Consider the following 21,105-nt stretch of genomic DNA (forward strand, 5'->3'; position numbering starts at 1 on the left):
TAATGTCGTAGAATAAAACATGAAAGTGTCTTGAGCTTGTCCACCACAGACTTTATTTAACCCATTGACTTCGGGACGATGGAACTGGAAATGCTACAATGCTAACTCGTTTTAGCCTGCACCTCTTTATTAGTGGTTTCCCTCTGTGATTAAGAGCTGCAATCCCATAATTACCAGTTTGGAGCCAAATACAAGCACATAACTTCATATACACTTTAATTTAAGGTGTTATACAAACGCTGTGCTGTGTATTAATTATCAGGCAATTCTTAGGCATGATTTACTGTTATTATTATTTGAGTAAGTACATGTAACATGTTACAAGGTTACCATATTTTAAGGTGTCATTGTTACAGTGTAATTATATATGTAAGTACTGAGTAATATTAATGAACTACATGTACTTACTATAGGGTTAGGGTAGGATTAGGGTTTGTTGCATGTAATTATGCATAATTTACTACGGTAAGTACATGTAACATATGTAACAAGGACACCAAACGTTCCTCACTCCACATTTGTTTGCTGCTAATAAACAAGGTTTTCATGTTTGCATTGTCATTACCTGCTTCTCTTTCCCCTCGTGCCTTCCGCAGAAAATCTTTGTGATGCCAAACATGGATGACGTCTGGCTGCCTATCATGCACTCTGCCATGGACACGCGATCCGATGCCAATGCCTTGAAGGACGAGGACACCGTGGACCCCGAGGAATCCCTTGAAGACATGTGAAGATGTGTGTCTGCGTAAAGCAGAAGATAAACACTCGAGTCCCATGAGGGCAAGACTATACCTGACTTGAAGATTACAGGTGCCATATTGCCCATTGAACACAGCTGTGAAAAATACACATCCAACAACTAAAAGAAAGGACAAAATTGCTTGCTTTGCTTGCTTGCGTTTGATTTGATTGGGACGGTCCCGAATGCACATGCTGTTGGCCCTCAAGAACAGGATTAAAGAGGTTTTGGTGATGTGAAGACGCATAGAAAGCCTAGGTAAAGTGTACTCTACCTCTGTTTGATGCACGCTGACTTACCAAAAGCCCCGGGGTCGCATGGCACAACCTAAACTCGTATCCTGTAATAGCCTAAGGTCACAGCCTAACGTCACAGGACTTTTACTACGACCGCAAACCACCTTCGAGGGTTCGATATTTGCGTTACAAACACCAGGAAATGGTCATTTTAACCAAACATAAAAGCCATTTATGATTTTCTCATGAGTGTCATGCGCTTCTAAGCAGCAAATACTTGTTTAGACTCAACAGACCTACCAGTGCACCATTTCTCTCTTCCATTCACCGCTGCCTGAGCCCTCTGTGTGGCGTCCGATTATGCAATTAGATCAACTTCACTGTGCTCAAGAGGGACACCAGCCAATAACCCCTCATTCCTTAGCGATCCCGACTCAAACAGCCTATTCTAGTGGGTTCATAGCTTTACATCCGCAGGCATTGGGTCTCCAGCGAGGGGAACTAACGTGCTAACAATGCTAATGTGCATAGTTAGGATGGCTACCGGCTCATAAACGCTCCCCTGTATCATTGTATAGTTTTAGTTCGTCATCTAATCCAAGTGTATTTCGGTGCAAATTCCCATCACAGAACCCTAGGTCAATGTTGGAAGGCTAATTCACCATGGCTCTCCCTTGGGAATTTCCTATTGGCTTTTAGAATAGTGTTGTTTTTTGGGAGTGTATGAGTAAAATGAGATCAAGAGACTCACATTTTTACCTAAACCACACGTCGAATGTGAATTTGAAGCTGCTGTTTTGTTGCTAGGTAAAGAGTACAACCCATAAACAAACATCCTTGTGGCGTTTCTTGAGAAACACTATTCATAAACCCCACGGGAACGTCCCAACTAACTCTCCTTGAAGACTGAATGGCTTTATTTAGCAGATGCTAACTCGACTGCTTGCGTGACACGCTCTCACCGTAAAACCGTTACTATAAAGTGGAGAAGATGCGAGTATGGCCATTATTCACTTGAACTGAAGATGATTTTGGTGGATTCTTGGGCTAAAAATAAGTGCTATTCTATTTCCAACACGATGAACTCGTATGTTGTGTACATGTGAAGGAGATTGTTGAATGTACAAAGCGTTTTCGTCCACATATTTTATCAAGTGTTAATATCCGTGTTGTTCATTGTCAGGTTTCTTCTTTTCACTGCGCTTTGCAGGTCATGTGGTGTATTAAATCAGGTAGGTCGTTTCTGTTGGATCATCAAATATCACGAATGAATTCTGACATTCATTCATTATCAGATCCTTCACGTGTATCGAGAGGTCTGAGAAAAAGTGTTTTATATCCGACGAACATGACAAGGTCTGTATCTTAGCTGGCGCTAAGGTGTCAATGAACGTAAATTGTGGTTATTTCCACATCTATTTTGGACTCGAGTCCAAATAATCAATCCTACGTGTACTTTGATTTCAATGTGTTTACTTCGAATGACAGTTTTGTGCTAGAGTATTGCCATTCACAATTGATCTTTTGTGCGCGCTCTGCCAATCGCTTATTCCTTTGCACAATATTTTATGTTGATATTGTGTTCGGCCATATTGACGACATGATTGTGTGTGGAACTTGATAAAAGGCTTTTGCAAAAATAATTCCAGTGTTTCCAGTATTCATTTTTTGTTTAAATGGAGGGTGATATTGGGACATGAGGTCAAATGTAACCTAATGAGACCACATGATCAAAATGGGATGCCCTCATTGGTGTGGCATCATGAAGTGAGGAAAATGGCAAGCGTTGCTAGTTTTAATAAGGTCATAACTACTATTTTACACAGAGTTTTGATGGAAACATGAATATGATGCACTACTGCTGCAAAATCAGTAAAAGAAATTGTTCATTTCATGTTTCTATTGTCAGAATTAGGTTGTTTTTACTTTGTCCCACAGTTTGGGTGGATGGGACGGCATGATTTGGACTGTGTTCAATAGTTTAGCTTATTAACCTTGCAATAGAGAACCAATACGTAGCTCTGGATGCTTTTCATTTGTGCGAAACCTAATCAACCACAAAAGTGTTCATTAACTAGCTGGATTATGCTGAAATAATAAAACAACCCAATTCTGAAAATAGTATATATATATATATATTGGGAAAGGGTTTAGTTCATCAATCCAACAGTTACAATAAAAATTGGGTCAGTTTATATGATTTTTTTAATTAATTTTGGACCTGAACTTTTTTTTTTATATATACTTTTCAATAACTTTGAGTTCAAGCCTTTTTACCTCAATTACACAAGTTGTGCTGTATGGATTTACAAATATTCAGAAATGAAGTTAAACATGGGCTCTTAAGTGAACAAAAAAGAAAATTTCACATATAAAGTATGAACTAACTTGTGTAATACACATGCTACACTACTAGTCTAAATGTGCTGTCAATCATATGAAGTGTTACCAAAAAAAGGCAGAGTTTACATTAAAGTGTATGTCATGCATCCTTTCATTATAATATGAACTTGTTTAAATGGATGATATCTTCTGTATAACAGAAACATATGGGATAATGTTTCGAATGTAAGGACAGAAACCTTACACAAGCTGAATATGTAAGTGTATAAGTGTAATTTAGGATTGTGTTGCTTGCTTTTAAAAGAGCGACTTGGGGGGAAAACCAAGAGACTCCAGTTATAACAAGCGTTCACTGTTGCACCGTTGCTTGACCCGATGAGCCATGAAGGGGCTCCACGAGTTCAGATACAGTGCTCTCTGTACAACCAGAAAATAAAGAGATCTCGAAACAAGAAACACCACACACAGGCAAAGACGGCCATTTTGTTTTATTATGCACAGAAACTCAAACAAGTACAGAATTTTGCATGCAGCCACAAAACATTATACCCTATGAAAGTTATACATATCCCAAAAATAAATGGAAAATAAGTTAAAACTCAGATTTATCTAGAATTAAACACTTTACAGAGATGTGGGACATACAAACCTCAGCTTCATCCAACTCCCCTTCACGCCCTGTTTCAGAAGTAAAAGACACCATTATCATCGACTCCAGCTTTCAGACCAGAGACTCGAGCTGAGATCCAGCAGTCTGGTCAGTGTTTGAGTTCACATCAATGTTGATCAGTAGTCTAACGCAAAATCATCATTCCAGGACATACAACACTGAAGGATTCATTCAATGAACTCAGGCCTGGCCTTACCTAACACCACTGGCTCCACTGAGACTGCACACACTCCTGAGGGGGGACAAAAACAAGTCATCAGTAATGAGTTATAGTATGATCATATAGACAAACACGACTAAATCCTGGTTAAATCAACACTCTTGAGGGTTATTTCCCTGTGAATGAGGGTGTATCAGCCATGCTGCAAACACGTGCTCACTCAGGCCAGTCGCACAAACACTGCCTTTTCGGCATCAAATTACACTAATAAAGAAAAACATTTGATGATTGGTTTGTAAGACTAGTCTTTGCTGGTTTACTCACCTGGATTTATCGACACACTAGCTCGTTTGCTCATCAGATTCAATGATAAACTAGTGTCGAGTTTATATTTCTCTTGAGTTTTCGGAACTACGGAAGACAAATAAAGATAAAACACTTCCTAGAATCTAAACAGCGGCTCAGCATTTCAGATTCAGTCTCTCCGGCCTATAAAACACACTGAAGTTAGCGCCTGAACGCGACTGTTTTCTCTCGCTCTCTGCGTGTAATAAACGAACTTCCGAGAGACGCTCTTAATATGTGGAGACGCCGAACTCAATCATTGGCCAACGCGTAACGGTCAACGGATCACGTGTTCCTTGATAACCAATCACATTCCAGTAAAGACTCATCTGGATACCACGCAACTATGAAACTTTTACATTCATCACACTGTATAATATTTTTGCATTCGTATTATGAATTATAAATACTGTTGAATACCCTGAGTTGTTTCAAATAAATAAATAAATAAATAAAAAACACCACTGTTTGAGGACACAATATGTATGTATGAGACGATCTGTCTGAAAATACAAAGCAGCATTTTTTTCCCGGTCTAAACTCCAATAATAGATACATCCAAAATGTTTATTGGCAACGTGTTTACGATTAAATTGATGTCGAATCATTAAATGGTAAGTAGTGTTGGGAGCAATGTTTCATGAAGCTTCGAAACCTTTAAGAATCTTTTGTGTCGAATCAGTGGTTCGGTGCGCGAATCAAACCGCCAAAGTCACGTGGTTTCAGTAAACTTCGTTATTTCAATGGTTCGCCGCTGGAGGGCGATGATGATCTCTGTGAACACATTAATGCTGTGGGTTTTACCTGATCGCTGATCAGTTTTATACATTTGTAGACGTTTTAATTAGACATTAGTATAATTAAAAGTAGTAGTCTAATAGTCGTTAGTTAGTTAATAGTCTCGTATTGGCCTGTTTAGCTGAGCCATCCATGGAACAAACATAAAAACACCTTAAAATTGATAAAAGAACACATATTATACATATTCTTGATATGTAATGGTATTAGATGATTAGGTAATTGCATTTGATAGATTATAATTTCAATAAAACATTTGCAATGGGTTTGTAAAAGGTGTTTTTACGCATGGGGTTTTGCTGCAGTTACACTGTTGGACCAGCAGGGGTCGCCAGAGTGTGGCCTTTCGATCGCTTCGAAACAGTGAGTCGGTTCAATTGATTCGAAGCTTTGAAAAGCTTCGTTTGTCCCATCAATAATAGCAGAGTTTCATCACAAAAGCAGTTTAATTAGCATTCGACTTCCATCGACATCCATTAAAACAAAACCCCCTAGTGTACCACAGGTTGTTGTTTTTGTTGTTCAGTCAAATAAGTAAAGTGTAATTAAGTTAGTTACTGATGATAATTAGGACAAGTAAGAATAACAAATTAATAGCTGTTTTTGGGGACCACGGTATTCTTGGAAAGTCAAAGTTAGATTTATTGTCATTTCTAACACAGTACAGGGAAGTAGAGAGAAACGAAACGTGGTTCAAAACACTACAGTAATTCGAGACAACAATAAAAAAGACAGAAAAAGGATGTATATACACAACAGTGGAGCAATGATGGATTAATGTCCAAACATACAAAAAATTGATGTATAGCAGCTGTTATTATGTGCGATTTATGAGTAAAGTATCCAAACAATTACATTATTTAAAACATTTTAAAGTGTTTATTTATTTACTTATTTATTTAACAGCATGACAAAAAGACCAGTCGAGGCCAAATAACGTTAGATAATGAATAATAAAAAGATTCATAATAAAATAAATAAATTCTTCAAAAAGAGATTCCTTGCAACAACAACAAAAAAAGATTACTCTTTATATTTTACTACCCCCGTTTATTATTATTAATATAACTTATTTAATTTTAATCTTATGTAATTTGTAAACATATATATATTATACGCTGCTAATAACAACAACAAAAAATACAAATACGACTCCTCGTTTCCGGTCCAAGATGAAGTGACGTCGTGTCGCAGCCCCGCCCCCCATCGCGTTGTGCGCATGCGCATGAGCAGTAAGAGGAAGCGAGCTATAAACGCATTGAACCCGTCTGTTCACTAGTAACGTTACAATGACACAGTGAACGATCGTGAACCGAGCCGATATCAGCCGTGTACTCCGCGTGTCTCTGTATGTGTGTATGATGGCGTGGGGAGTGTGTAGCAGGGCTCTGGTGTGGATTATATCTGCGCTCATATGCTGGAGTCTGATGGTGAGTGTGTCAACATCACTGTTTCACTGATCTCTGATCAGTTCAGTACTACTGTATGCATTACTACTGTAGTCATGAGTCTAAACACTGCTGATCTGACCTGTGACCCTGTCTAGTCTTTTGCTTGTTAGTTTGGGTGTCATTGAACATTGCCATAAGGTTGATCTTTGTGTGTTTAATGTGACTTTATGGACAATGAAGATATTTCTGATATGCAGAAGTATGTGCATGCTGTGATCTGAGCAGACACATCAGAACAATAGCTTTATATGAGAGAGTAGACCCGATCACTAGTGTCTAGAGAGAGTTATCTTCAGGTTTTGAGTCTTTCATATATTTTCTGGACTAGCCAGTATCCTTGTTTATCAGTGGATAAGAGTGCCTTTGTCTACGGTGTCAAGAGCTGGACCTGAGCCTGTGTAAGCTTTTCCACAACACACCTTTTAAACTTCCTGAAAATCAACCGATAATCGCTTTTACCGATATTTAATTGGGTGTCGGTTTTGTAATATAGGATTCGCCGATAAACGCCGCCATCTTGTATTAATCTTAATCAATTAAATCACTGCGTCAACGGTGTTCAAAACGTAAAATAACTCACCTTTCTTAATTAATAAACTTTATTTAACATAACAGCCGGTAATGCACAAATGAGATATCGGGTATCAGGCACATAAACATGCAAATCATATCAGTCATTTTTTATGATATCGGTCATAAAAAATCAATATCGGTCGATCTGTACTAAACATCACAGTAGATTTATAGCATTTTGGTAAAGACTGGCAGTGAAGAACAATAAAAAAGACAGAAAAAAGGATGTGCACAATGATGTGCGACTTATGAACAAAGTATATCAAACAATATAACATTATTTAAAACATTTTAAAGTATTTATTTATTTACTTGTTTATTTATCTTGAACAAAACGGGCAGTTCTTCAGTCTTCGATCTGATAACTGAGATCCTCAGACATCAGTGATAAAGATAAAGATCAAGACTTTCTCCATTGTGCCTATGATCAACATAATCCAGGAATGTTGCATATAAATGCACGGCATTTTACATACCGTACATTACGTACAACTATCAGTCTGCTCACACATCCCTTTATTAACGTTTATTTAATGCTTTATTTGATTTTTTTACAGGAATGAAAACAAGACTTCATGAAACAAATTTGAGACATGTTTTATATTTTTCATATTTAAAATATTATACAAAATAGAAAATATTTCCCTCATATTTTGATGGTTTAATCAAAATTTTGACCTTTATACAGTGTAAGGACTGTAAGTCTATTGATTTCATCCATGATTTCAGCATAACGTCTAGTTTAATTCTCCTGACGTTCCTCCGATCATGTGTGTGTGTGGACTTGTAGCTCACAGGAAGTGTGTGTGACTCATGATTCAGTATTAATTATCACTCCATTGTTTCTCTGTTTTGCTGTCTAGAATGAAAGGCCGTCCATTAGAAGTGCAACTCTCAGCTATCAAATAATGTTGATTATCTAAGAAAAGAAAAAAAAACATTTGTTTTCTGCATTTAATGTCTTTTCCCCAAATATCATCTTAAAATGTGCCGCATGAAAGCTAAAGAAATGTGCATTTAAACATAAGTATACATTCACTAACTGTGCAGACACTTTTATCTAACTTACTTTCAAATGAGAATAATTCATTGGAGAGAACAAAACAAGTAGTGCTAACATCCTAAATTACCGGAGTAATACTACAATAGAGCGGTTGTGCTGATAAAATAAATGTGTGTTGTACATTTTATGCATTATACACTCATTATACACTCTGTCAGCTGTTGTTATAGACCCAAATAATCTGCAATGACTATTATTTTTATTAGGGATGCACCGATATGAAAATTTTGTCCGAAACCGATAACCGATAACTCTTTATATTTGAAAGCCGATAACCGATATATCGGCCGATAAATCTAAATCCAAATTCTGATATATCTTTTGAGAGCCTCATTACAAAAACAAAAGTCTCACCATTAAAATCCATGTCCCAAACACACAATTATAATGTTTTTATTATAATTTTATGTAGCCGATATTACACACTTTACTGTATTTTCCGTTCTCGAAGTGATTTTCAATCATATTTCAAGCAATTCAAATCCATCATGGTGAACAGTGCGCATCTGAAGCGTCTCAGCTGAAGGAAATAAAACATTATTTATCGGCTTTAATATATCGGACAAATTTTCTTATCGGGCCGATAACCATAACATTAAATATATATTTAATAAATGCACATGTTGCAATCTTTATTAAAATAGTGTGTGATATTTCCCTCTTCTGCTGCGCCGTTGGAGAAAGAGGATGTGGAAGTGTGAGAGAGATTGGGTGGACCTGCTAATCACACACTTTAATACACAAATAAGTGTGTATTCACACTTGATAGTTCATTTTAGTTTTTATAGACCATGTGTTTTGCTTTTGTGGGCGGAGCCTAACCTGTGACCTAATGCCGAACTATATTTATTCATGAAGTGCGTTATAATAAGTAGACGACACTGAGGATTGAAGCACATCGTGTCCCGTTGAGTTTGTTTTCATGTCATGCTAAAGTAACTCTGAAGGAACGTTTGCAGTGTGATGATTATGATTGTGTGTGTGTAACAGTGTTTCAGCAGATGTGTTCTGCTCTCTCCTGAAACCAAGAGTGTGTGTGGCTCTGTTTCGATGGTGATCGAGTCCATGTGAGGTCGTGAGAGATCTCACAGCTGTGCAATGTTTGCTCTCGCTAACCGTCAGGTTCAAGCCACTAAAACACATTATCAGCACGTGGTCCAGTACAATGTGTAGTGTGTGTGTGTGTGTGTGTGTGTGTGTGTGTGTGTGTGTACGAAGTCTCTTTGTTTAATGAAAGCCACACCAGAGTCAGACTAGTTTCTCTAGGTGAACGGGTTGTGTGTTTATTGAACAACTGTCTGTCTTGAGGTCAGGTTTAGCTTCAGGCCTGGAGTGATCACTGTGCGTTTCTCTCCTCGTTTCAAGCATTTCTTTTAAAATCTACAAATACTGGGTGTTGTTTGAAGCAACTTTTGGATTCAAGTTACACTTTTAAAAAGAAAAAGGGAAAGAGATTGTTGGTTATTCACGGTGCTAGCAATGCCAGTGTCATGGATTTGATTCATTAACTGATAAAAATGTATAACTTTCATCACAATTTCAGTGCAATGTGTGTCGCTTTTGGATAAAAGTTTCTGCTCAAATTAAAGCTGCACGATTCTGGGGAAATGGAGAATCCCGATTGTTTTGTTTCAAATAGAGATCACGATTCTCCCACGAATTAAAGAACAAGGTTCTGACAAAATGTTAATTGCTGACGTCAATTTGAGTTAATTATTTAAAAAAAATAAAATTATTTGAATAAATGATTCATAACCCACTCCTACTGCCAGTTTTTCACATCGCAGTAAATAAAAATACAAAATACAATAATACTTAATGTAGGGATGTGCCGATATGAAAATTTTGGCCGATACCGATAACCGATAATTCTTTATATTTGAAATCCGATAACCGATATATTGGCCGATAAATCTAAATCAAAATTTTCATTTAATTTTAACCTGATTACAAAAAAAATGTGTCATCATTAAAATCCATGTCCCAAACACAATTATTATTATGTTCTCATTATAATTTTATGTGGCCGTAGCCGATATGACAGACCGTTGCACTTTACTGTATTTTCCTTTTTTGAAGTGATTTCAATCATATTTCAAGCAATTCAAATCCATCAAGTTGAACAGTGCGCATCTGAAGTGTCTCAGCTGAAGGAAATAATACTTTATTTATCGGCTTTAATATATCGGCCAAATTTTCTTATCGGGGCCGATAACGATGACATTAAAAATGGACCGATATCGGCCAATACCGATATGGTGGCCGATATATCGTGCATTCCCTAAAAATAACATGTAATTTACTAGAGGTTTCGACAAAATGTTAATTGCTGAATGTCAATTTGAGTTAATTATTTAAAAAAAAAAAAAAATTTTTTTTAATGAATGATTCATAACCCACCCCTACTGCTAGTTTTTCACATCGCAGTAAATAAAAATACAAAAACAATAATACTTAATGTAGGGATGCGCCGATATGAAAATTTTGGCCGATACCGATAACCGATCATTCTTTATATTTGAAAGCCGATAACCGATATATTGGCCGATAAATCTGATAAATTTTCATATAATTTTAACCTGATTACAAAAACAAAAGTCTCATCATTAAAATCCATGTCCCAAACACACAATTATAATGATGTTCTCATTATAATTTTATGTAGCCGATATGTCACATGCACATGTTGCACTTTACTGTATTTTCCTTTTTTGAAGTGATTTTCAATCATATTTCAAGCAATTCAAAGCCATCATGTTGAACAGCGCGCATCTGAAGCGTCTCAGCTGAAGGAAATAACACATTATTTATCGGCTTTAATATATTGGACAAATTTTCTTATCGGGGCCGATAACGATAACATTAAAAATGGACCGATATCGGCCGATACCGATATGGTGGCCGATATATCGTGCATTCCCTAAAAATAACATGTAATTTACTAGAGGTTTCGACAAAATGTTAATTGCTGAATGTCAATTTGAGTTAATTATTTAAAAAAAAAAAAAAAATTTTTTTAATGAATGATTCATAACCCACCCCTACTGCTAGTTTTTCACATCGCAGTAAATAAAAATTCAAAAACAATAATACTTAATGTAGGGATGCGCCGATATGAAAATTTTGGCCGATACCGATAACCGATAATTCTTATATTTGAAAGCCGATAACCGATATATTGGCCGATAAATCTGATAAATTTTCATATAATTTTAACCTGATTACAAAAACAAAAGTCTCATCATTAAAATCCATGTCCCAAACACACAATTATAATGATGTTCTCATTATAATTTTATGTAGCCGATATGTCACATGCACATGTTGCACTTTACTGTATTTTCTTTTTTTGAAGGGATTTTCAATCATATTTCAAGCAATTCAAATCCGTCATGTTGAACAGTGCGCATCTGAAGTGTCTCAGCTGAAGGAAATAATACATTATTTATCGGTTTAAAGATATCGTCCAATTTTTCTTATCGGGCCGATAACGATAACATTAAAAATTAACCGATATCGGCCCATACCGATATGGTGGCCGATATATATCGTGCATTCCCTAAAAATAACATGTAGCCTAATTTACTAGAGGTTCTGACAAAATGTTAATTGCTGAAGTCTATTTAAAAATGTTTAATCAATTTGAGTGAATTTTTTTAATGATTAATGATTCATAACTCACCCTGCCAGTTTTTCACATCGCAGTAAATTAAAATACAAAAACAATAAATGTCATGAGTTTCATAGTAGTTTATCGTCAAACCGGTAATCATTTTTAATCCCCAGCTTTAATTAGTCAGATGTTCAGTTCCTTGTGTTTTCTCCAGTTCTCTCAGAGTTTTTAGTGCTTTCTTTCATCGGACATCCAGCAGAAGTATAGTATGTTTTCAGCCAAATCATGTTTATTTTAGGCTTCAGATGGTTGAATACACAGAAGTAGTGGTCGACTGATCTGTTTCCAAGGCAGACATTTTTAATGATCAACATCAGCCGATAATTGTCGTTTTAATACCAGCAAACTTCATAAAATCCAGCTGCCAGATGATCTTATATAAGTATAGCCTGTGTTAAATGCCTTTAGTTTACAGTGTCATGTTCACTTTATACTGTATTTATAAGTGGTGTTATCTGGTCTATGAGAAACTGTGATTCCCAGACTTACTAGATTACTGTGGGTTAGAGTGTTTACTTCCTTTTTATTCATGTTTTCTCTTTGTGAAAAAAATATGTCCGGCCACACATGTTGTGAATCCGACAGGCTCTGATGTAAAACGGTTCAAAACACATTTACTTACACATATTTGAGAAGTATTTCTACAATCTACAGTGGCCAAAAGTGATATTTGTTTTTAATGACCCTTACAAGTTTGATTAAACCATGAAAATATGAGGAAAATATTTTCTATTTTGTAAAATATTTTAAATATGAGAGAAGAACAAAACACTAAACTTAACACTAAACAAAAAAGGCAAACTACAGCTACAGGTTTTATTCTGCTATGCAAAAAAAAAAATGCACATAAACTACAAAAACTCATGCATAATGAGTTATTAATATTCCATTGGTTCTCTCCAAAATTGTGTTTTTTTTTTGCATGTGTTCATAACTCTTTGTATGACAGCCTGGCCAAAAATGATGTTTTAATGCATTATCACCACAAATAAAACCATTGACTTCAAGCACATCTACGCAATATGCTTACAAAATCTTCAACAGATGTTTAGTAATATTTGGGTGAAGATGTCAATCTCCTAGGCCAGACATCACTTTTGGCCACTACTGTTTTTAAGAAAGTTGTAAAGAATAAGAAAAGTGATGGTGTGTGTGTGTGTGTGTGCAGGGCTCCTGCATCAGCAATACGGTGTCAGTGCCCGAGAGTCTGCTCTTCGTGTCCACGCTGGACGGGAACCTTCACGCCGTCAGCAAGAGATCTGGAACCATCAAGTGGACCCTGAAAGAAGGTACGCATAATCATACGCTTTAGTTTTAAAGGTGCAGTCTGTAAGATTAACAACTAGTGGTGGAAATAGGTACTGCACTCCAAATTCACAATATCGGAGATCGTTATTTCCCCGCCTCCACAGACTCGACGCTCACACGGGTCGGCGGTTTGAGCTCACGCAACAGGAACGAGCGCAATGGACGACGAAAATGTGCAAATTGGCAACGTTCAATATCACAGGCCAAAACAATAACAAACATTCCAGCCTGGAATCGCACATTTCACAGTAAAATAACCGGCTGTAGAAGTGTTTTTCAGAGAAACGAGTAATTGAACTTATGTTTCCTCAATATATGCAAACATATTATGGTATTTTTATGCTTTAGTAGAGTGAAAAGGTTACAGACAGCACTGAGTTCAGATCACAGTGAAAGTAGTGAAAGTGAAACACACTGTTGTTTGCAGGAGTGTAAAACTGTTATCAGTGTTTCTCAACGTCTTTGACTTAAAGGCCATGCCTGTGCTGTTTTCTTTGAGCGTGAGAGTTCATTAACATGCGGTGACAATGGCAGATGCGCTAAGAAAGCACATTATAACAGTGGAAACAACTTAAAGTACTCCGTCATTTATGGTCACACAGATATGAGTAAGACTTCATTCGAAACGGTAAAAGGTCTGTTTTTTTTATTTGTGAACACTGACAAAACATTGTGCTTTTGTAAAATAAAGAAAACAACCAGGATATGTAAATCAGAATATGATTTTACTGTGAAGAGAAACACACACCAGTTTATTATACTTTTAAAGTATTATGGAAGGTCTAATCAAAGGTTTTCAGCTTAAAGCGCATTGATTGGTGAAAACGTACTTGTGTCTTTCCAAACCCATAAGACTTTTGTTCTTCTTCCAAACATAAATGAAGATTTTTTTTCTTAATTGAAACCTGGGAGATTTCTGTCTCTCCACTGAAAGTCTCATGCAACCAAAACTTTCACATATTAAGAAGACATTGTAAAAGTAATCCGTATGAATCGAGCAGTTTAATCCAAGTTTTCTGAAGAGACACGATCACTTTATATGATGAACTGATTAAATTTAGGCTTTTGATCATATATATATATATATATATATATATATATATGTATAAACATTGATTGACAGTCACACATAGAGCAGTGAGGTTTGCTCTCGCGTCTCACACAAACACACCTAAGCTTCCACAAAAACCAGTTATGGTTTGTTTTTGCATGTAACGCACGGTTGAGCTTCTGTGTTTGACCACATTTAAAGATCTATGTGTGTGTGCTGATCAAAGTGAATAAGAGCATACATTCAATCTGTTGTTCATCATATATATAAATCGCTTCTCTTCAAAAACTTGAGTAAAGCATTTGATTCATATGGATTACTTTTACGATCTCTTGTGGAAAAAAAACATTAAAAGAATATTTTTATTTGTGTTCTGAAGATGAACAGAAGTCTTAAGGGTTTGGAAAAAAAATGACAGATTTTTTTATTTTTTGGTGAACTAACACTTTAAACTATTTTACACAATACTTTTCCAAATTATTTTATATAGGACCTCATATTAATTTAAAGACAAAATGCAATATTTGTACTTTAAAAGCGTTCTGACACATTACAGAACCATTTAGTGAATGCAAGAAAGTGTATTAAAAAAACATTCACAACAACTAAGAAATTCACTTTTCCATTCATATACGATGAAGAATTTGGCGAACTTAAGCAGTTTTCACTTTGACTTGCTATTTTAATTGTTATATCTGTCGAGGGAAATATTAAAAGCATTAAGCAAGTGTTTTCACTGCATTTATGACACGAGGTGGTATTCTGGTTTTTCCCAGCATGCAGCTGGAATGATAGCAGGTTTCCTTACGCAATAATATTTTGAAACTCCGTGCACAAACTGTGTGTCATCAAGGCCAGGCACGTCTGTGCAGCTCATTTCCTCTTGAGCTTTCTCTGAAAAACAGCACATGAAGGTTTAATGCATGTTCTGCGGTGTTTATTAACATGCATTGAGTGGAATCTTCCATTACTGGCCCTACTTTTCGATATTCACATGCATTTGATCCTCCTGCTGTCTCTCAGAAACCTGATGCACAGGCTGAGCCAGTCAAACACGCAGGCCGTTGCTCTACACACACACACACACACACACACACACAAACACACACAGTGTGCAGTCGGACCTGATAGTCTGTGTTTAAGTGCGTTGTCATTGTGGTCCAGCTCTCACATGAGTGCTAGACACTTTGGTTACACTTTATTTTACAATGTCCTTGTTACATTTGTTACATGTACTTATATACTTACACTACATGTACCAAAATAATAACAGTAAATTATGTATAATTACATGCAACTAACCCTCAACCAAACCCTAATCCTATCCTAATCCTATAGTAAGTACATGTAGTTAATTAATATTACTCAGTACTTAAATATATAATTACACTGTAACAATGACACCTTAAAATAAAGTGTAACCGACACTTTTATATTGCCAACACACAGGAATAAGACATTCAAGACCTTGATCGTTTTACTAAAGGTTACTATGTTAGCATTAGAAATCGGCACTGACCAATCAGCATCCAGGAGTTTTATTTTTACTGTTTCGTCTGTTTCATAAATTGGAGAGTTTTTGCTCCAAAAATGTAATTTGATTTAACGATATTTGAAGTCTGTAGCTGTGTTTCCATCCAAAGGTTCGAGTTTAACTAGGGATGCACCGATATGAAAATTTTGTCCGATAACCGATAATTCTTTATATTTGAAAGCCGATAACCGATATATTGGCCGATAAATCTAAATCCAAGTTTTTATATAATTTTTGAGAGTCTGATTACAAAAACCAAAGTCTCACTATTAAAATACATGTCCCAAACACACAATTGTAATGATGTTCTCATTATAATTTTATGTAGCCGATATGACAGACTGTTGCACTTTACTCTATTTTCAATCATATTTCAAGCAATTCAAAACCATCATGTTGAACAGTTGCGCATCTGAAGTGTCTCAGCTGAAGGAAATAACCCATTATTTATCGGCTTTCAGATATCGGACAACATTTTTTTTATTGATACCGATATGTTACCGATATATCGGTATATCCTTAAGTTTAACTTACACACAAAATTGGAATATCGCATAAAAGTAGTGTTTCCTTCTCATGTGTTCAAGAGAACAAAATCAGCACTTCCTTGGAAATTGGCACAAAATATCTGTAATAAAAACAGAAGTTGCTGCAATCAAGGAAGAAACTGGCTCTTTTTTCCTCCATCGTAAATGACGAATAAAACGCAATAAACGCTGTCATGTTCTCTTGCGTTCGGATGCCGGTGTTCGGGAACACAATCGTGTGAGACGCTTCTGGAGGGAATTAAACTTTCTGAACCACCAAACCAACATTTTGAGATGCTGCGATGCCATTGGTCCGCTGGCTACTCCAGTTATCCAATCACAGCCTCTGATGAGTTTTTTGTTGTGCATCAAGAGATTTGTTCAGTAAATGTGTTTCCATGATCGTAGTTTATGCACGTCTTATCGGATAAAACATTTATCCGCCTCAGTTGAGCACGTAAGGTTTTATGCACAATTTATGCGCATCTTTGCATTTCCATATGGCGTTTTTAACGCGATATCCCAAAATGCGCATAAAAATAGGTGGATGGAAACATAGCTACTGTAAAATAGTTAATATGCACACACCTGTATCACTTGAGCTCTATATCAATCATTTTTACCAATCACTTGTTCATGCGTTATATCTAGTGGTCAACACATACAGGTTTGTTTGTTTTTTTGTTTGTTTTTTACTGGGTGGCCATTGGCTGATTTAAACCAATGAGGTTTGACGATGCACACATTGTGAAGTTGTTTGAGAGTAGAACTAGACTGTGATTCCAGAGCCTTGTCATTTTTCCATTTGTGTTATTTGATGGGTTTCATTACTTTCTAAAATATGTGATAATAAAATAGAATTGTTGTTTATATGAAGGTCTTCTCTGGTAATCTCTGTTTGGTTTGACACCCAACACTTAGTTTGCTTGCGTTGTATTGTCTTCATGTTTGCTCATCCCTTCATTTGCCTGTGATAAAGTTTATATCTCTTAACTGAAATGTCTCTCATTCCCAATGCAGATCCTGTTTTGCAAGTCCCGACGCACGTGTCAGAGTAAGCTTTCTTTCACCTATACCTGAGCGGTTGTGCATGTGGATCATTATAATCCTCCAAACCTGTATTTTTTACACAGTTCTTGTCCATACAATGACAGTTTATAGAGACCAATCTGAGTCTTTCATTAAAATTAGCTTTATGCAAAATTTGGGATGCACGATATATCGGCCACCATATCGGTATCGGCCGATATTTGTTGTTTTTTAATGTCATCGTTATCGACCCGATAAGAAAATTTTGATATATTAAAGGGATAGTTCACTTTGAAATAAAATTTTGGTATGTTTTAGCTTACCTCAAGGGCATCCAAGATGTAGGTGTCTTTTTTTCCGCAGTAGTTTCAATTTTGATATTTTTAGGTCAAACCGTTCTTGTCTGTCAGTCATATAATGCAGGTCTGTGGTCAGACACGAAACGAGCGGTTTGTGTGAGAAAACGAACAGTATTTATATCGTTTTTACCTCTTATACACAGCCACGTCCAAGTGATCTGAGGGCGCGCGCGCATCCTGGTGTGTGACGTGTACGCAGACTGGTGCATAGATATATACACTAGATGTCGCCTTGGCTACGGCAGTTCATTGGAACGAATGTCTTTAAGGCAACATCTAGTGTATATATCTATGCACCAGTCTGCGTACACGTCACACACCAGGAAGCGCCCGCGCCCTCAGATCACTTGGACGTGGCTGTGTTATAAGAGGTAAAAACGATATAAATACTGTTCGTTTTCTCACACAAACCGCTCGTTTTGTGTCTTAGGCCATCAATGTGTACTTACGATGGGGAATTGTTTAATTTGGACGATGGGGAATTGTTTAATTTGGACTCTGTGCATGCTCTTTGAGACAGTGACCACAGACCCGCATTAAATGACTGACAGACAAGAACGGTTTGACCTAAAAATATCAAAATTGAAACTACTGCGGAAAAAAAGACACCTACATCTTGGATGCCCTTGAGGTAAGCTAAAACATACCAAAATTTTATTTCAAAGTGAACTATCCCTTTAAAGGAGATAATTAATGGATTACTTAGACACTTCCAATGCGCACTGTTCAACATGATGGTTTTGAATTGCTTGAAATATGATTGAAAGGAAAATACAGTAATGTGCAACATGTGCCGTGCAAGTCTGTAATATCGGCTACATAAAATTATAATGAGAACATCACTTTGTCATAATTGTGTGTTTGGGACATGGATTTTAATGGTGAGACTTTGGTTCTTATAATCAGGCTCTCAAAGACTGTTTAAAAATTAATATTTAGATTTATCGGACAATATATATCGGTTATCGGCTTTCAAATATAAATATATATCGGTTATCGCCTTTCAAATATAAAGAATTATCGGTTATCGCCTTTCAAATATAAAGAATTATCGGTTATCGCCTTTCAAATATAAAGAATCATCGGTTATCAGCTTTCAAATATAAATATATATCGATTATCGCCTTTCAAATATAAAGAATTATCGGTTATCGGCTTTCAAATATAAAGAATCATCAGTTATCTCCTTTCAAATATAAAGAATCATCGGTGATCAGCTTTCAAATATAAATATATATTGGTTATCAGCTTTCAAATATAAATATATATTGGTTATCAGCTTTCAAATATAAATATATATCGGTTATCGGCTTTCAAATATAAAGAATCATCGGTTATCGCCTTTCAAATATAAAGAATCATCGGTTATCGGCTTTCAAATATAAATATATATCGGTTATCGGCTTTCAAAGATAAAGAATCATCGGTTATCGGCTTTCAAATATAAAGAATCATCAGTTATCGGCTTTCAAATATAAATATATATCGGTTATCGGCTTTCAAATCTAAAGAATCATCGGTTATCGGCTTTCAAATATAAAGAATCATCGGTTATCAGCTTTCAAATATAAATATATATCGGTTATCGGCTTTCAAATATAAAGAATCATCGGTTATCGCCTTTCAAATATAAAGAATCATCGGTTATCGGCTTTCAAATATAAATATATATCGGTTATCAGCTTTCAAATATAAAGAATCATCGGTTATCGCCTTTCAAATATAAAGAATCATCGGTTATCGGCTTTCAAATATAAATATATATCGGTTATCGGCTTTCAAATATAAAGAATTATCGGTTATCGGCTTTCAAATATAAAGAATTATCGGTTATCGGTAACAGCCAAAATGTTCATATCGGTGCATCCCTATACAGAATATATCATAAATAACATCATTCATACAAATCATTTGTTCATGCATTATATCTAGTAGATACAGATACAGTTTTTTTTTACAGGATATAAATCCTATCTGATATGAAAAGTGTTTGTTTCACAGGCCTGCGTTCCTCCCGGACCCCAATGATGGCAGTCTGTACTCTCTCGGAGGAAAGAACAACGAGGGTCTGACGGTGAGAGACAACTTCTTTCCGTTTCTCTTGAAGGACTTCCTCTTTCTCTGGAAGCAAGCGGTGATATTTTTAGTAATGATAAGTTTTAGAAATGAGCAATATCATTTTAAAAGTGAGACATCTGAGGTCAGTAGCAATAGTAGCACCCACACTAAATGAGTAGACTGCTTTTGCTGAAAGAAAACGTTGCTTATCCTATGTAATATGTGTGTGTGTGTGTTGCAGAAACTGCCGTTCACCATTCCTGAGCTGGTCCAGGCGTCGCCCTGCCGCAGTTCTGATGGCATCTTATACATGGGTGAGAGACTCCTCCTGTTACTCTTATTCTGAGCCTATGCTCAACCTAAGTTCAGTTTGGTTTTATCACTGGTATTTGCTAAGTCAAGCATTACTTTTACTATAGCTTGTAGTTAGGACTAGAGATATTAATCACTGGATATTAAAGTCCCCCTGTGGTGAAAATCAAGCTTTTAATGTTGTTTATGTGGTGTTTTTGATATGCTTTAAGACAAACCATGTGTAAATTCATAAGTCGACAGCATTGCTGAGTGTTTTCTCCTTAAAGGATTAGTTCACTTCAGAATTAAAATGTCCTGATAATTTACTCTCCGCCACATCATCCAAGATGTTCATGTCTTTCTTTCTTCAGTCGAAAAGAAATGAAGGTTTTTGAGGAAAACGTTCCAGGATTTTTCTCCATATAGTGTCTTCAATGGGGTCCAACCGGTTGAAGGTCCAAATGTCAGTTTCAAAAACCAAATCAAAACAAAAATAAAAGAAATAAAAGGTAAAACAAAGATGTCGAACGATTTTGAAGTTTTTTGATTTTGAAGAACACAGAAAATTTGATTTTTAAACCGGAACACGTGTGACCCTTCAACCTGATTATGTAATGCGTGACGCCGTGGACGTGCAAGACGAGCATTTGTGGTTAAAAAGTATATAAATGTTTATTTATTTTATAAAATGTCAGATGGTTTGTCTAGATAAGACTCTTATTCCTCGGCTGGGATCGTGTCGAGACTTTGAAGCTGCACTGAAACTCACATTTGGACCTTCAACCCGTTGGACCCCATTGAAGTCACAAAATGGAAAAAAAATCCTGGAACGTTTTCCTTAAAAACCTTAATTTCTTATCGACTGAAGAAAGAAAGACATGAACATCTTGGATG

General features: G+C 36.2%; 2 protein-coding genes and 1 long non-coding RNA gene across 8 annotated transcripts in view; 2 read left to right on the forward strand and 1 right to left on the reverse strand.

The window, feature by feature from the left end:
* Positions 1 to 2,618, forward strand: part of tex2 (testis expressed 2) — a 55,963-nt gene extending 53,345 nt beyond the window's left edge. For all 6 annotated transcript variants that reach the window (XM_079893389.1, XM_079893387.1, XM_079893392.1 and 3 more), the window contains exon 12: positions 597 to 2,618. In XM_079893389.1, the coding sequence (XP_079749515.1) occupies positions 597 to 731 (135 nt within the window). In that variant the 3' untranslated portion in view covers positions 732 to 2,618. The remainder of the gene's footprint in view (positions 1 to 596) is intronic.
* On the reverse strand, positions 1,456 to 4,699 carry LOC307174038. Its single transcript, XR_013823935.1, has 3 exons — positions 4,473 to 4,699; positions 4,185 to 4,220; positions 1,456 to 3,996 (listed from the first exon to the last, which is right to left on the reverse strand). It is a non-coding gene; the product is annotated as an uncharacterized lncRNA (long non-coding RNA).
* A 1,822-nt stretch (positions 4,700 to 6,521) lies between these two features.
* ern1 (endoplasmic reticulum to nucleus signaling 1) overlaps positions 6,522 to 21,105 on the forward strand; it is a 41,204-nt gene continuing 26,620 nt past the window's right edge. The window contains exons 1-5 of the mRNA XM_079892218.1: positions 6,522 to 6,721; positions 13,220 to 13,340; positions 17,492 to 17,525; positions 19,861 to 19,933; positions 20,159 to 20,231. Coding sequence (XP_079748344.1) covers positions 6,650 to 6,721; positions 13,220 to 13,340; positions 17,492 to 17,525; positions 19,861 to 19,933; positions 20,159 to 20,231 — 373 coding nt within the window. The 5' untranslated portion in view covers positions 6,522 to 6,649. The remainder of the gene's footprint in view (positions 6,722 to 13,219; positions 13,341 to 17,491; positions 17,526 to 19,860; positions 19,934 to 20,158; positions 20,232 to 21,105) is intronic.

This window comes from Squalius cephalus, assembly GCF_949319135.1.
Source record: "Squalius cephalus genome assembly, chromosome: 1".
NCBI lineage: Eukaryota > Metazoa > Chordata > Actinopteri > Cypriniformes > Leuciscidae > Squalius > Squalius cephalus.